General features: G+C 41.9%; 1 protein-coding gene across 2 annotated transcripts in view; it reads right to left on the reverse strand.

Annotated features, from left to right (window-relative positions):
- The window catches only part of si:dkey-174m14.3 (uncharacterized protein LOC563117 homolog), a 28,481-nt gene extending 14,207 nt beyond the window's left edge, over nucleotides 1-14,274 (reverse strand). The window contains exons 1-2 of one of the 2 annotated variants that reach the window (XM_061051801.1): nucleotides 13,945-14,272; nucleotides 2,139-2,343 (exon numbers count right to left, since the gene is read on the reverse strand). In XM_061051801.1, coding sequence (XP_060907784.1) covers nucleotides 2,139-2,236 — 98 coding nt within the window. In that variant the 5' untranslated portion in view covers nucleotides 2,237-2,343; nucleotides 13,945-14,272. Of the gene's footprint in view, nucleotides 1-2,138; nucleotides 2,344-13,944 lie in introns of both variants that reach the window. The other variant, XM_061051802.1, reaches the window with a different exon arrangement.
- Between the last annotated feature and the right edge of the window lie 2,598 nt (nucleotides 14,275-16,872).

Genomic DNA, 16,872 nt, shown 5'->3' on the forward strand with positions numbered 1-16,872 from the left:
CAGTGGGATGAAAAGCACATTGGGTCAGTCCAGACTGCATTCAAAAATGCAGCTATGACTAAATCTTAACAGTTGTACGTGACTATTCTGACATTTAGGCAAACGTGTTGTCTCGTAAAGCCCTTCAAGTCTATCGTTTATTTGAGAAAGTCACACAAGTAATATAAACATCGCACAAAAAGGAAGGAAATGTGTTTTTGGTAGATATGTCTTTGTTGTAACAATGCATCTTGGCAATAAATGACTTTTAATTAATACGTTTGGCATTGGCAGAGAACATTTGGCAAGTTTTTCACGGGCGCAACCCACATATTCAGCTCTGCTGCTCATCCCACATATGCATGTTCCTTACAAATGTGGCACAATTTAAAAGGGAAATAAAGAGGCTTTCCAACGGTATAAGATTTATTGCCAAGAAGCATTGTTACAACAAAGAAATAATCCACCAAACACACATTTCCTTGCTTTTTGTGCGATGTTTAGATTACCGACTTGAATGAATGCTCAACCTACAACACCCAAAGGTTTTTTCACGTGTATTAAGGACAATCTATCGTCTTTCTTTACTTTTTATTTTTCCACAAACAGTCTTTTAAGGGAATCATTTCTTTGGTGGAGATGCAGCAACTATGTGGTAGAGAAATATAAATGTATTGGCTCTAAAAGCAGATATGTTACTATTGATAAGTGAGAGTTGAAGACAATCTTTGTGGCTACAAAGTGAAATATCTTAACAACAAAATATTATTTTGTCTGTGTTAAAAAGATTTCTCTTGTGCACATTTCTTTTTTTTTTTTTTTTTTTTACAAATTACTAAGTAGAGATGTAGCTGATTTGGAGCATTTAATATTTCTTAGTTGAAGTGAGCAGAGATAAAAACTGTAGGCTTCAGTGTATTTAAATGGTGATGCTGTTTAATCCATTTGGAGATTAAATTCTAGGTGCAGCATTTGGAGATTTTTTTAAAGGTAGACGTAAAAATGTTGCTGAAAGAAAACCTTTAAAGATCTCCTAACTCTGTTTTATTGAGATGATTTTGAGCTGGAGCGAAGCAACATTGGGCCTCTGCAGCATTTTCTGTCTTTTACTTCTTTTCTTTTTTGTCTGTTAAGTGTTTCTGCCTCTAGCCAGACAGAAAGCCATACATTTCTCTTAGTTCCATTTTCCTGTGATAAGGAGTGATTTGCAGTGATTTTCTTAAGATCTCAACTTATTGTTTTCTCGTTATCTTGGGATATTAGAGGTGTTATTCCCATTAAAACAGTTTTATTTATGTCATTATCTTGAAATAACATTTTTCTCGTGATATTCTAGAAAACACAAACACAGCATGCCATGTTGCCATTGCCCACACTAATGAGGTCATTTAAGCCTATTTCTATGTTTGTTTTGTGCTTTTGAAGTCTTGGAAATCAGATGAATAAGTAAGTCTCAGTGAATAAGTTCACCAGAAAAAAATGGACATTACTGGTTATCAAATGAAGTATAGCGGCATGTCCACTTAAGGATTCTGTACTTCCTGAAGAAAGTTTGTATAATTGAAACTCAAGCCTCCACTAAAGCGTCACTAAATTAATTAAACCCTTATCGGCTAAATGTTAGAGAAATGTAGGGTTTTTCTTAATATGGTTCAAATGATAAATGATCGTTTCACACTGGATGAGGAGCGTTGTTTATATTTCTTCTGCTGCACCTCCAACAGAGTCTGTGAGTAAAAACAGTGCCGGGCCTCACAGAGTGATTCAATGAACGTTTCAGCTGACTGTTCCAACAGTTCAGCGCCCCCACCTCCTTCTTCTCTTTGATTGGCGGGGCATTCGCAGGGGAGTACAGGTGTTTGTTGTTTGATATAGGATGAGTTTACGTGAAGTAGCTCCAGGGAGGAAAAAAATCTCCCATTAGTGACCTCCTCTGTGAACAGGAGCTGAGTCAGACGTAATGAGTGCTTTCACTGCGGTGAGATGAGATGACGAGGCAGCATGACTCCTGGCGCTCGGAGAGGCGAGATGAGGCAGCTTTAGCACCGGCGGGCGACGAGAGGACACAACTCGTGGGCGGATGAACGGACAAACAGACAAAATAAAAATAATAAACCAGGACGGATGGAAAGATGGCGTCTAGAGAGATTCACTCTTACCTCTTTTTTGGATGTTTGCCGCCATTTCGGGGGACTTTTAAGGCGGTTTTGCCAATGTATATCTTTTTCATGGTTTGTCTGTGTTCCTTCCCTCTCATGTGTTTAAAGGGGTTGACCACAGGGAGCCGTCGTGTATGTTAGATCCCCAAAGGAGACCGGCTAAGTCTGGCCTGCAGATTTTCTGAGTGCTCTACATGTGTTGACCCTGCCAAACAAAACAAACACACAGGTTGGCAATAAATTGTCATTTATGAAAAAAATCCCCCCCCAACAGTTCGGTCCTTGGCAGGAGGAGGAAAGCTGAAACAGCATAAAAAACGCTGCACTAAATTCAGATAACACAACTTTCAAGGTTAGCAGATCTTGAAATGTAAAAAAAAAAAAAAAACTCCCCCCTTGGTGATTTAGCTTCAGGGCTAATTTTAGCTTTCTTTTGTTGTACTTTTCCCTCACAATGTCACACTGTGTTGTTTCCGGCAAAGATACAGTGGAAGTGGAAATGAAAGTATCTCAGACATCAGAGGTAAATGTCAAGTTTTTGGTCTTAACGCTTCAGACTTAAAAAAAAGAAAAAGCAAAGGGTGTTTTTTTATGTTCTGCAGCAAAGTTCAACAAAGAAATGTAGACAAATCTATAGAGGAGAGGCAGGTTATATTCCACAGCTTCAACCTTTGTGGGTGTTACGTTTATCGAATGACAAATGGCATCCTTACCCACACATATTGTGTTTTCTTAAGATTTCGGTTTCACATGTCATGGATTCAGCGTTTTTGGGGAAGCTGGTTCTTAATCAGATTTTCTCTTAACAATATAAATAATATGATGAATCATGTATTTCCTCCTCTATGGCAGGAAGCTGGTTATCTCTGGGTTATCGACAGCACAAGAAACTTAAGGACGTCACCCGAAGCTTGGGCATCATTTTAACAGATGTAACAACTTACCAATTAAATGTGAAAATAATCATTTGATCGATCAGGAACGCAGACAATCTGTTACAAGTTGCAGCCACACATGATCGCATCATCAGCTAAAAGTTCAGAAAGCACCGCACTGATTGAATTGAGTGGTCGAAACTATCATCAAATGTTACATCGTGTATCCCCCCCCCCCCCCTCAAACAAAGTAAACGGACAGAGAGAGAGAGAGAGAGAAAGAAGTAAAAACAGAAATCTCTCACATGAGATGACTGAAGATGTTCTAAATTTAGCAGAAACTTTTGCTTTAAAGTGGTATCCCATCTCTCAGTTCTGAGTAAAAAAAAACATGTTTTCAGGGCCTTTTAGAGAAACGCGAGGGTTGTTACTCAGCTTGTTTTTTTTTACGATGACTTGTCTGTGTTTTTAGCATTTTCACTATGAATCTAATACAGGCTTTGGAGACTGCTTTTGTCTCTCTCCTTTTTTGAAGAATAAAATGTTTTTCTAGGTTTATTGTCTGCGTTTGGGTTCTTGTTGGCCACGAGCCTGCTTCATATAACCGCTGCTTGATGACAGGCCTTTTCTGACAGGCAAATATCACACTTATCAGTAGAACAAACATCGCTGTCACGCTTTGCGCAGAGCAAACGTCTTCATCTCCCCGCGTGTCCAAACACAAACGACATGAACTGACACATCTGACGAGCTTGAATGGAAATATTCTGTCAGGGCCAATAGACGGAGGCTTTCTTTTCCAAACATTTCTGCCCCCCCCCCCCCCGCAATCCTACGTGTCTCGCCGGCGTCCGTAGCACAGGTGCGGCTGTCAACCCTCAGACAAATGGCGCGGGTTATTAGATGAGACGGCCCGTCAACGCTTGATCAAAGCGGCTCTGATCTGAGCACTGGACCGTCCGTCCGCACAGGAAACAGTGACACAGTGAGTGTGACTGCAGTAGAGAGGATACAGCCGAGGATAGCATCACCTTTAGGGTGTTGTATCTATGGATACTGTACAAACTAGAGATGTTCCTCCATGGGTGTGATGTCTTTTGTTTTTCCTGGTTTGGATCAAAGGTGCTGGATCTTTTTTTTTTGAATGTAGCTTGACAGTCGTTTATAGCTGAGGTAGCACTTCAATTAAAATGTACCCATTTCTTTGCTGCGTACTTGTAGACTACCTATGTTTTGGAGCAGCAGAGAAGAACATCCAGTGAAACAAGACCATTTTAGTCAGGGCAAAATTGCTATAATCGGATTGTTGCAACAGACTGGTGCACTTGCTAAGACCCACGCCTTAAATTTCAAACGGCAGCCGAGGCTTTTTCCAACACCGGCATCAATATTGTCACAACTCTTCGTACAAACAGTAAAAAAAAAAAAACAACAAAAAAAAAACAGGTGACGTTGAGAAACATGTTGATTCTCTAAGTTATCGGGGGGGTGATTTGTGCTGCAGGATGAGGGAGGCAGGCAGACATGCACTCCTCCAGATGGTGACAGCTCAACACCGCCACTGGAGCCTTCATTCCAGCTGCTCCCCTCTGAGTCATCGCACACCGGCTCTGGATGTTTATGTGTGTGGTGTGTGTGTGTGTGTGTGTGTGTGTGTGTGTGTGTGAGAGAGAGAGAGAGATTTGGTGGGAGTGAGCACATCTTTTGTGAGCCCTTTTTTGTGTACAGGTAGAAATTTTAATTTCATATACGATAATGAAAAACTTGTTTGCCTGTTCGCATTTGTGTGTGTGTGTGTGTGTGTGCATCACTTTAAAGATGCACATATTTATGTTTTTCAGCGTGACCCTGCAGGTATTTTTTTGTTTGCAAATGTGCGTGTTTGTGTGCTGCGGCATCAGCTCTGCCTATTAAATCTCCGTCCTAACGGGAATGAAGTGTCTTTCTACCTGAAAAGTCAATAAAGGACAGCAGCTGTTAAGGACACATCCCCGTCCACGTCAGGTGTCCTCTGTCAAACCGCCAGCTCACAACCCACTTCAACTCCCCCGCTCGCTCATTCACTCACTCGCTCACTCTCTTTCTTCTACTTCTTCCTTTAGCCGATCCTCACACTGCAGCAAAAAACCACAGCCAAGGCTCGTTCAGATGGCGCTCACTGCCACCCACTCTTGCCACGCTGACATTTTAGAGGAAATCAGAGCATTGAAAAGGAGAGGAAGGGGAGGTGGTAGAGGATATTGAAGTTGGGGAATTTGGAAAGAGTGAAAAGCAGGAAATGCTTTTTGGGGTGGGAGTGGGGGGGGGGGGGGGGGGGGGGGGGGGGGGGGGGTTAGCTTAGCCAAAAGACAGAAAAGAGGGAGAAGCCATCACCAAATTGAGGAGGAAAACAAAAAGAGTGGGTGTGAATTTTTCACTGGAAATCACAGTTTCTCCTTCCTCTTCTCTTACCATCTTGTTAAGTTCTCTGTCTTCCTTATCTCAACTACCTTGCAGATAGATTGGCTCTCAGGAAAAGCCCTTATCACGCACCCAGACCTCGGCATTAAAGAGAAAGGGAACCTGAGCGTCTGACTCATCCAGCAGCAGCAGAGAAAAGGAGGCATAGAAGTCGCTCTCTCTCGGCCCTGTATATGCCGTCAGATTAACAAGGCAGCTAACCTGCAGCAGTCACTCAGTCTGATGACACGTACAGTATGACTCAGCCTCCACATAGAGAAAAAAAGAACCCTCTCAAATAAGGGTGCTATGGTTGTATGTGGGCTTATGTCTCTGTCCGGGATTGATTAACTCAGGAGCAGACACCGCAGTAGTTACACACCAACGACCAACATCATTAGCAGCAGCAGCAGGGGATAATGACCCGCCGAACACATTTCATGTGCTGCTGATGGCACTCGGGCACAGGGGAGTGTGTAATCACTACAAGCATCCTGAGAGGATTATTAGGATGAGCTGAAGAGGTGATGGAGGCAGAGCTCAAAAAAAAGAGAACAAAAATATACAAAGTTCTGTTTAGCTGAAAATCCCCTGAAAATGTTTTTAAAAACCCACCAGAACAAGTTGTAAAAAGATATTTAAAGTAAAAAGGTCGCTGTAGCTATCATCTAAGTTTATTTGTCGCGCTGTGCATTCACTGCCAGCGTCTGCTAGCTGCTAGCTAACGACACAGATGAGCAGCTTCAATAACACAAGCCTGTTTTAGCTAGCGCTGTGTCAGAGATAATGTCACCAACCTTCTGTCACAGGTAGCTACAGCTAACGTAGCTTATTGTCTTTCTTACTGAGAGTTACACCAGAGACTAAAACAATATCAGCAGCAAGCGGAAGCTGTTAGCTCAGCTTACCATGAAGACTAGAAACAGGAAAACAGTGATCTAAGCCTATTAAAAGTTGATAATATTCTTTTTTTTGCTTGTTTAAAGAAGGTTATGTGTTGTTTCTTGGCAAGGAAAGGTTGATTTTCTAACATTATCCACTTTCAGAGGTGTTGATATGAGACTATTCTTAATAGGCAGAGCCATTTCACACCTTTTTGCTAAACCGAACTAACCCCAACAAGCTGCTAGACGTAGCGCTTTGAGAGGATTATCATTTTTAGTCATCAATCACTCAGCAATAAATGACCTGTACTTTTCACTAGCCCTCTGAAAAAGCACTGAAATTGTGAAGTAACATTGAAATAGTTCCAAAGGAGTAAAGCCATAATATCAGAAGAAATATGATTTTTTTTCCGCGTGAAAACTAAGAAAATTCTATTCTTAAAAGCTTTTGAGAGCATCAAATATTCAGCGTGATATAAAGTGTTGGTGTTCTACATAAATACAAAATAATTTAGAAAAAAGGTGTCATCATCACTTCTTTCTCACAAGCGAATCTGATAAATGATTCATGGTCCAATAAATACAAGTTTGGAAAACAGTCAAAGCAAAAAAAAAAAAAAAAAAAAAAAAAAACACCCCCAGGCATTAACACTGCTGACCAACACGCAAACACATGTACAAACACACACCAGATAAACACATGAAGACAAGTACATTCTGTCCTACAAAAAAAAAAAAAAAAAAACAGCATCAGCCTCCAGAAAAGAAAATCATGTCACGGTGCCAGTGAAGCCTTCTGAGAGCTGTCCCAGCAAAGCCACAGAGATCTTCTTCCAACCTAGAATTTGAAAACTAAGCAGTGAATATTCAGCTGAAACCTCACACTCAGTCTGAGACTCAAACACTGAAGTTTTGTGAAGACAACTGTGTTCAAAATATCAGATTCAGAGTGGCTATAGCTTTGGAACATCGCCATCGATGTAGAAGTACAGAAATGTTTTTGTTGTTTTTATCGCTATACTTTTAATACAATACTTTTCAGCAAACAAAATACCTGGCCGTCTTTTCAACCACAACCAAAGAAAAAAGAGATGGGACACAGAAGCAAAAGCATCGTTCTAAATGTCTCAGATCATTCAAAATAGAACTAACAAAGACACACATACAGAGACACACACAGCGAGGGGCACACCGCCCACCATCGCAGCATATTGTTTACGAGCGTAGCACGAATGGACAGGTAGTGATTAGACACAACAAAAAGAACCACCTCTGCAAACCAGTACTCTGTTATGTGTTCCCATATACCTGTTTTTGTGTGGTTGTGTGTGTTCATGTGTGTGTATGTTTGTATATGTGTTTCCATTTGCAGTGCGCTACACATAGCAGGTGGCTCTGATGTACTTACTGGTCCATCCATAGCTCTCAAGAGACCGCCTAAAAAGCTTCAACTCGGGGATGCATGAATGGAGCTTTTACAGGGAAAAAAGGACTTTACAGAGAAAATATAGAAGCAATATTACACTATCAGCTCTCCAGCAGAGTGCCATTACTGTAGTGGTATATATAGAAAGATATTCAAGATGTGAACTGAAGTTTGGGGCCGTCGCAGACAAACAAGCATCTTAAACCATATTGAGAAACCTTTAGTTTAACTGTTAACTTTCCTTCAAAAATCCTGCTACCTTGTCAATTCTCAATAGCAAAAGGTTGCTGTTATTTTCATTTTGATGTTTCGCTGAGTGTTTAAAGTACAAGTTCATTTTGAAGGTAAACTCCTGCATCCTGTTAAGCCGTTTGCCTAATGAAGGTTTGGTCTCCTACGCACCTGTCTTGTGAAATGGATGTGCATAGGTTTTTTTTCTATTTTAAATCTTAAAGGGGGCATATTTAATCCACAAGATGTGAAATAAACCCATCCAGTCCTTTGCTTGAGGTCTGCATAAGTCTTACAACACAGAGAAAAGTGCTCCGTTTCAAATTTGCTCTCCTTGTGATGTCACAGTGGGTTTCTGGTATCTCCCTGGTATCTCCACACATGGACTCCACCCCCAGCCCTGAGCATAGGTCTGCCATTTCTATTCTCACTAGTAAAGGAGTGATGTCTACCGGGAAAACTCAGGGGGGATCATTGCATTTAAAGAGACACACACACCAAAGAGAGAGCTGGTTTATACAGGGTCACAAACCTCCTCTGGTTCTTGATTCATGTTATATTCTTTTCGTTATATTCGTTTCATTTAGACCACAGGGGACTGTTTGAAAAGGTGGAAAAGGGGTATACTACGTCCTCTTTAAGTTGAACATTTTGGTAGCAGAAACCTCTGGTGTTAAAAAATGAAGCCAACGTGGAAGTGCAACAAGCTGCAGTTCCTCTAGTGTCAACTTGAGGCTGGCTCCAAAAGCCAAGAAATCCCCATCCAGCCCAATTTTTTACAGCGGAAATAAACATGTTTGGACAGTAGCTCACTCGTTCGGTGAGGTGGTGTAGTTTTCTCTTAAATGTTAATTATTGTTATTTTATAAAACACGTTAACTTTATTTATTACTATTGTTATTTTTTTTTAATTCTAATCCATATTACCCCACATTTCTTACTGATAAAATTAGCCACATAACACCCTAAAAAAAAAAAAGGTATTAACTGACTGATGTTTTACCTTCAAAAAGTTTTAGTCTGTTTTCAAGGTTTATTGTAAATAAAGCAAGTAGTAACTTTATGAAAAGACATAAAAGAGCTAGGATCTTTTTATCTAACTCTCAACAAAACCTTTCCAAAATGTTGAACTATCCTTCAACTCTTATCAAAAGGAGACTAGGCAAACTGGGGCCTGCTGTGTCGTTCATCACAGCTTCTTTTGTCAGATACAAGACATATTATTGAACATGTGTTTTTATTCTCTTAGAGTGAATACAGCCTTAAGGCTTTTATTGGTATTAATGGTGTTTTCATTATATTGTTTTTATGCATTACCTGATGTGTTCTTGTGATATGATTGTTCTGTAAGTTGCACTGAGCTGTGTTTTTTCTCTGCACTTCTACCCAAGACAAATTTCCCCCTGAGGACAATAAAGTATATCTAATCTAATCTCTTTTCAAAATGCTTTTTGCTTTTCGCAAAAGAGCTGTAACTAAGCTCAGCCGTCATCACGTCCTTAATGTACATTCATATTGATTCCACGACGGTGTAACATTGGCGTCCCAGTTTGTGAATTCACATCGCGTTTCGGGGGTTGCGGAAGCTCTGCACAGCGGGAACGCCACATACACACCCAGTCAGGCATGCACGCACACACAGCGCTGCGCTCCACTGCTGGCTCTGCTGAAAAACTGGCTCTATACCTCCAAACACAGTACAGAGGCTGGATCACTTTGTCCCCACATTACGTCTCCGTTACATTCAGATTGAACTCAAAACTTCACAGCAGCATAACGCAGCTTGAAACGGCCTTCTGAAGAGGGCTCTAATCTAATCTGCAAATTATAATGTTGAGCCCTGTACTTTATGGGAGCTAAAGCTAGCTTATGTTAGCAAAAATACATTTTGACTCTTTCATACTTCTGGGACCTTTCGTTAGCTTAGCATACAAGCAAAACGCTAAAACACTCAAAAGTAGTTTAGCATGAGGTGTCACTTTTAGTCAAAGGCTAAAAGCTTCCGTTCAGCAGAAGTCTTGCGTTAAATTCCAAGAAGTCTGTGCTCTTTTTGCAAGAAAAAGCCAGATTATTCTATATCTAATTGACAGACTTTTCCTTTAATTTGTCAAATTGCCAAAAATGTACTTATGCTGGCTGTGATATATTGCAGTGAGGCCGTTCTGACCTGAATGATCTGACCGCGGGTGCTGAAGAGGGCAAAGGGGAGGAGGAATAATGGGGTTGAGATGATAAGAAACACTTAATAACCCCCAAAGGAGCTGTCAGTGCTTCACGGGGGGAGAGAGAGAGAGAGAGAGAGAGAGAGACACGTAGACACAGAGTGGGAGAGAGAGGCTGACTGCTCAGACCACAGATTATAGAGGAAAGCATTAGTCTGTTAAACCAACTCTGTCCACTTAAACAGATCAAAACTAACCTCCAGCCTCTTGAGACCAGCCTCTCTCCCACACCACTTTCACACACACATGAATGTCTGCTAATGCACAACTTCATACGATTCAGTGGACGCCTCATTCACCTGGGATGATTAAATGGCTTTCATGTCCTCCATCGTGTATTATTGATTTTGCTTATTAGAATGCTAAAAATTATCATTTTTCATAAAGGCTTTTTAGTAACCTCCCAAGCACAAGCAGCACTGACTACAATCCGGCCTCTGATGATTTAGGGCTAAGTCAAATCTTAGACAGGAAGTTGATACGGTTCCATCATTGTAATGTTCTAAAGAAAATATGTTGATGATTGATCATTTTGTTCCATTTTTCCAATCTTAAACTAATCCAATGTCTTCATCGTGAGGCCGTTACTCTGTACCCTTCGCTTCCAATAAGAGAATCCGGCTCTGTAACACGTGGAGCATCTAATGGAGACAGTAAGGTGGACTCACTGTCCATCGGTTACATTTTAACTTTCAGTTTCCCCATTCAAACAATATGACATCTAGTGCTTTAAGGCGTTCTTCGGACTGCAGGAGCTTCTTCATAGTTCTAGGAATGGTTGTAACTTTCCTTTTTTATTCATTCCGCACGGCAGGAACTGTGAAATATATGAGTTCCTAGAAGCCCGTTAAGAGGAAACTTTTTCGCTCCTGCTTCAGAGAAGGTACAAAGGGCGGTGTGAATGCAGACAGAAAAAACATTTCCCATGGTGTGTAGTTCTCAGAGAACTCCTTAGTCAGTGGTTCCTCTTCAAAATGTCCCCAGAACTGTTTGGTCTGAAAACACCATTAGTATAGAAATTGGACAAACAGAAGCGTGGTGCTTTGTACTGACGAGCTAGTGATTAAAATCCCAACACTCAAAAGCTCGTCAATACACGGCTCGCAGTGAGCCAGACAAAGTTTTTCTACAGGGTTGTTGACATAAGTCAATGTATATTATTAATGCACCTCTATCTCTACTTTGTAAAACAAGCTAACGAGCTCTGTTGAGATAGAAAAGACACTGCCAGCACTTTGTAGAGCCACATCCTTCCTCGTTCCTTGACCATGTCTACGAGAGCGTCGGGAATGAAAATAGAAACAAGGCGTTGGGGTAAAGACAAGGTTGCGCTGTTTCGCCTCGCTTGAGGGCTATTAGGAAACCATTGAATCAAACTGATTTTGTCGCTGACACTCACTCACATCACATACTAGTGGGACAGCGTGTCGGTCATTTTAAACTCAAACTAAAACTGTTTTTAAGAAGGACTCATTATGATCTAGTGCTTCCTTGTTACTGTGTTTCACAGTATATTTTGCATCCTGTATTTTATTGTCTTTTACAGTTAGATGAGAATATCAACCCCCCCGCACTTAGCTAAGCTTATAAAACATTTAGCTTGTGCCAAGTCAATGTGACAGATCATTGGAAGGAATTTCTTGTTGTATTTATTCAAAATTCAAGTGATTAGGTAACAGAAAGAACCCGCCTTACAGTCTCCCTGTCTCCTGCCCTATGCTAAGCTAACTGTCTCCTAGCTGTCGTGTCACAGAGATGAAAGTGGTATTGACTGTCAGAAATACATTTACAGTAATTCCTAAAATGTTTAACTATTTGTTTAAAGGAAAAACTGTAAGAAATAAGAAGATAAATGTTGATGCCACAGTCTAGGTTGTTAAGAATCAAGTCCTCTGTTTTGCACCAGATTATAACACAGCAACATTTATACATTTCTTGTGATGGGAGTTAGCTGAAGTCAGTCAGTATCATGAGCAGCTAAGGAGAGGTCATTTGGACTTTCATCTTTTATGATGAAGGATATTAAATAACACTTTATTTGTCTTTTCTGTCTTTACAAAACTGGAAGGGTTAAAATGAAGAACCTGGCAAAAGATTCATTCTTAATTTTCATCCTTTTCCTTCCTTTTGTTTTCTTTCCTGTTTAGTCTTAATCTCAAATCGTTCTTTAAAAAAAAAAAAATCCCTTTTCAATATTGAGGCTGTCAGTCATCCTTGAAAAGCAACTTTCATCCTTTTCAAGGTGGTGTCAATCTCATCTTTGGAATAAAGCTTTTCAAAAAACGTTGTCAAAGAATTAAAGCTGACATTTATTTGAATACTCTGACAACCTCATAAAAACCTTAAATCTGTTCATCTAACAAAGACGTCTCTGTTGCTTTAGAGCTTCTCTGTTCCAACATGTCTTCATGTAAAATTCAGATCTCCATCTCCGCCACACGGCCCCGAGAAGCAGGAGCCCGGGCCAAGCGAGGGACAGAAATTGTACAAGAGAAAGAGAGTGGAAGAGAGATTTCAGGACGTTTCATCAGTTCAGACTGGAAGGCGTCTCGGAGATGAGCTGTCAGGAGTTGGAGATACAAATTGCGGTGGAGGTGGGGGGGGGGGGGTGCGGTCAGACCCTCAGGTAAATCCAGCTTTCTCTTTAACCTCATCGCAGCTTCTTAAGAGGACACAGGTGACCTTGTTTCCTGTTTGGCAGTGAGTGAGGAGGAATAAAGATGTAGGACTAACCCCCTCCACTATCAATGAGAGCTACTATAATTCAATTAGAGCCGTGACACAGAGGTGCCGAGAATTGATGTCTAATATTGGAGAACCCTCCCCCCCCCCACCCGTCAGATTAATTACCCCTCATCGGCTGCTTAAACGCCTTTTAAACTCTAATCTGCCTGAAATTGTAATAACACCATCGGTAATCGAATACAAAAGGGGAAGCTAGCGATCAATTTCCGTTTGTGCCGGATTAATAACGGTGAATTAGTAATAGTGTCAATTAAAAATGTAGCCTACTGTATGACAGCGGGGTAAAAAGGGGACAGAAAGGAAGCAAGTGGAGGCAAAAGCAATCGTCTCCTTCATCTCGTGTTTGCTTTGCTGCTTGAATTCTCCTGTAATGCAACTTTAATCAGAAAAGTAGGTAAGCGCTTGTAATATTGTAATGAGCTCATTAAAATCTGTTTATGCAGGCTTGTGGAGGCTTCAGTTTAGTTTTCAGCGAGGGCTTGTGGAGCACATTTGAGACCAGCAGGCTTATTCAAACACAACAAAACTATTAGTGTTGATAAAGCAGCAATATCCGAAGCGTGATTAATCCATTTTTTCAGGGCGCATGCCGACAGGTGACTGTCTGAAACCACGCAGAAGCAGATATGCAGAAGTCATTTCTACAACCTTAACACATTCGAGAGTCATTTAAAAACATTTAGAGAACAACAATGCTTTTACAGTAGCTCCACATTTGCTGCGGTAAATGTTTCAAGCCAAGGGGAGATTCCATGTGTACAACGTTTAATCATCTGCATAAAAAGCATTCATTCATCTATTGAGAAACTATCAGAAAAGCAGATCATCCCCTAACATCACTGCATCGATACAGACAGCCTGAACTGACTCTGGGAGTGCAGCTACATCACATACAGATGAGCACACACACACACACACAGATTCACACAGATTCACAGCTTTGTTAAACCAAACCACAAGATGCAAACGATGAAACAGCAGTACCTTCCGCTCACGCACAGCTTCATCCTGGAGACCGAGAAATAAATATCCCCCTGCTGGAGCCACGCCGGGGGAGAAAAAGGAGAAAACCCCCCCCCCCCTCTTCTGTTTATGCTATCAGGATTGGCTTTCCCAGCTATTCCCCTTAAAGCTCAGAGAAAACCCCCTGCACACACCACACACCACCACTGTCACTGCCACTGCCGCCACCTCCAACACCAGCAGCACACCGCTCCAGCAGCAACAGCAGCAAGACGGAGGGAGAGAGAGAGAGAGAGAGAGAGACAGTGTAAGAGTGGAAAGACAGAGGAAGAGTGGGAGGGAAGGAGCTTAAAGGAAGAAGACAGGGAGAACGCGGGGGCGTGAGGATGGAGCGCTGAGAGATATGTGGAGAAAGAGAGAGAGAGAAAGAGGGAGAGGAAGAGTTAGAGGGGGAGAGAGAGAGAGAGAGCTTACCTGATGGTGCCTATGTTGTTCATCTTGTCATCAGGCACCTTAAAGGAAATGACAGCATGTTAGTGGAGGGGACCCGTCAAACTGGCAGCCAAGTAGAGCATCGTGCAGCGCAAACAGATATGAAACATGTATATTCAGCAGGCACGATTTCCCTCAGTCCCTCTGTTTTCGTGGTATGTTTATCCCCCCCACCACCACCCCACCCCCACCCCCACCTCGCTCTTCCCCTTGCTCCCTCATTGCTCTTCTCCCTCAACTCCATCTGACTGTCTGACTGGATGCATCTGTGCATAGCTGAGGTGAGAAGAGAACAATCATATCATGCAAAGGAGTGTGAGAGGGGAGAGGGGAGAACGAGACGGGAGAAAGGGAAGGAGGGGAGGGGAGGGAGAGCGGAAACCTCCATTGCAGCCAGACTGCAGATACATGGCAAGCCCCCCCCCCATGAGGGAAACTGGCAGCAACTCAATATCCTTGTTGAAGGTGCTGAATCGGGAGAAGACACTGAGAGAGATAGGAGAGACGGAGGGAGGAGAGAGATGGAGAAAGGAGCGAGAGGGGGTATGTGAGGGAGGGGGGAAACAGGTGGTTCAATCTGTTGAATCTCATATCTGAAGTCCCTGGCTGTTGAGGGACAATATGCCTGCATGCTTCCGGCCCTTTTTGCTGTAGGTTATAAATTATGCATCGTTTTGAGAATATTTTTACACTGTTTTCTTGTTTTCCTTCAGTTTTAGGATGCAGGGCTGATTGAGAGTGGCCTCCATGCTGCCATGTTTTCATGTTTCATGGTTTTGTTCAGCGGCTGGGAAGTTGGCTGTCAGTAGCTAGGGGAGATATTCACGCACGTTCAGCAAGTGTTGTTTATTAAAGGATGCAACCGCTGCAAAGACACAGATCAACCAGGGTCAGTGTGGAATCATCAACAGGCACCAGAATTCCTCCAGAAAGACGAGAACTTAAGCCGGGAGATGTGCTTTAACCGACTGAGTTTGTATCTACGCAGCAGAAGGCCCGTGTGTGTGCCTGTGAAGAACGTTCCCGAGCACAAGGACTCGTCTGAGGAAACTTTGCAGCGACACAAACACACACATGCACTCGGCTGAGATGAACACCAACAGGCTCACATGCCTGCCTCTCAGCCCCCACACCACCCACCTCTTTTCAAGCAGTTGCTAAGGTGACGGCAAAGGCTGAATTTTAATCAGACAATAAATTAAGGCAATGTGATCTTCTACTTTATTATTAAATGACAGCGGTGCCGTTTTTCGGAGATCTGTCAAGTGTGTTTTTAGAGTTCGGAGCGAAACGCAGACAGACTGCCAATTAGAACTCCTCTTGAACAGAAACCATGACGACAAAAAAAATAGCCATATTTGAGCAGAAAAAGATATGAGTCTATGCTTTCTAGTAACTACAATATATTTCTTTGTGAGAGGAATTACTGGATCAAATTATCTTTTAATGCTAAGATAAATACCAAGCTAAGACTCCATATGCACACACTTTTGATGCAGTAATTGCTTATTTAGCTTTCATGCCTGTGTTTCTTTGACATGCACTCTGCTGCTAAAAGACTGCGAAAAACCACTGGTTGCTATTCCTGAAGTGTGTGTGTGGGGGGGGGGAACCTCTCGTTTAAACAGGTTTTCTGCATCCACAGGCGTTTTAGCAAGGGTTACGTCTCAAGCTGAGTAAATGATGGATGTCACACAATAAAGGGCTGTAAGTGGGCTGAGTCAGTAAATGACTGCATTGTTCAGTTAGGACTGTGTGGAGGAGCTGCTGATGGGTAGAATGCTAATGCGCACACCCATAAAATCCTGCTCTCCGGTCAGCATGAAGCACCGCTCCTGTGCACACTCATAGACATCAGCATTGATCTGATAACTCCTGGATCAGCTGAGTGGTTGCCGGTCTGTGTGGCTCCACGGGATAACTTAACACGCCACATTTAAATATGCCTTCCAGTTCCTCTCGGCAATAATTAAGCCTTTTACTGATGTTTTCCCCCCATTAATGAGCAGTGACAACACAGCTGTAAACACTACACTGACATATCCTTTATAAAGGTGACGTGAAGAGGTAAACAGTTCATTATTTACACACCAAGAAGATATGGAGAAACATTAGCATCCAGTTGTCAAGCCACCTGTAATGAGCACAACATTTGTGATTTGTGTAACTTTGTTTTGCTCACCGACTCTTTGGCTGCTAAACGCTTCTCTATGTCTGCCAACTACTTATTTGCCGTGTCTCTGTGTGTATTGGAGGTGTTTTCACTGAAAAACAACAACCAGAAAAAAAACTGACAACAGCAGTTAGAGCAAACTAAACAATCTCGCTCATCTATACAGAGTCCATTTTCATCCGACGTCATGGTCATGGTGGGTAATTTAAATGCTGTTAGAATACGGAAAAGTTTTGGTTCACTAAGTTTCATGGATTTGACAAATTGGTGTCATTAATTTTAAT

The sequence above is a fragment of the Labrus mixtus genome, chromosome 12, assembly GCF_963584025.1.
Source record: "Labrus mixtus chromosome 12, fLabMix1.1, whole genome shotgun sequence".
Classification (NCBI taxonomy): domain Eukaryota; kingdom Metazoa; phylum Chordata; class Actinopteri; order Labriformes; family Labridae; genus Labrus; species Labrus mixtus.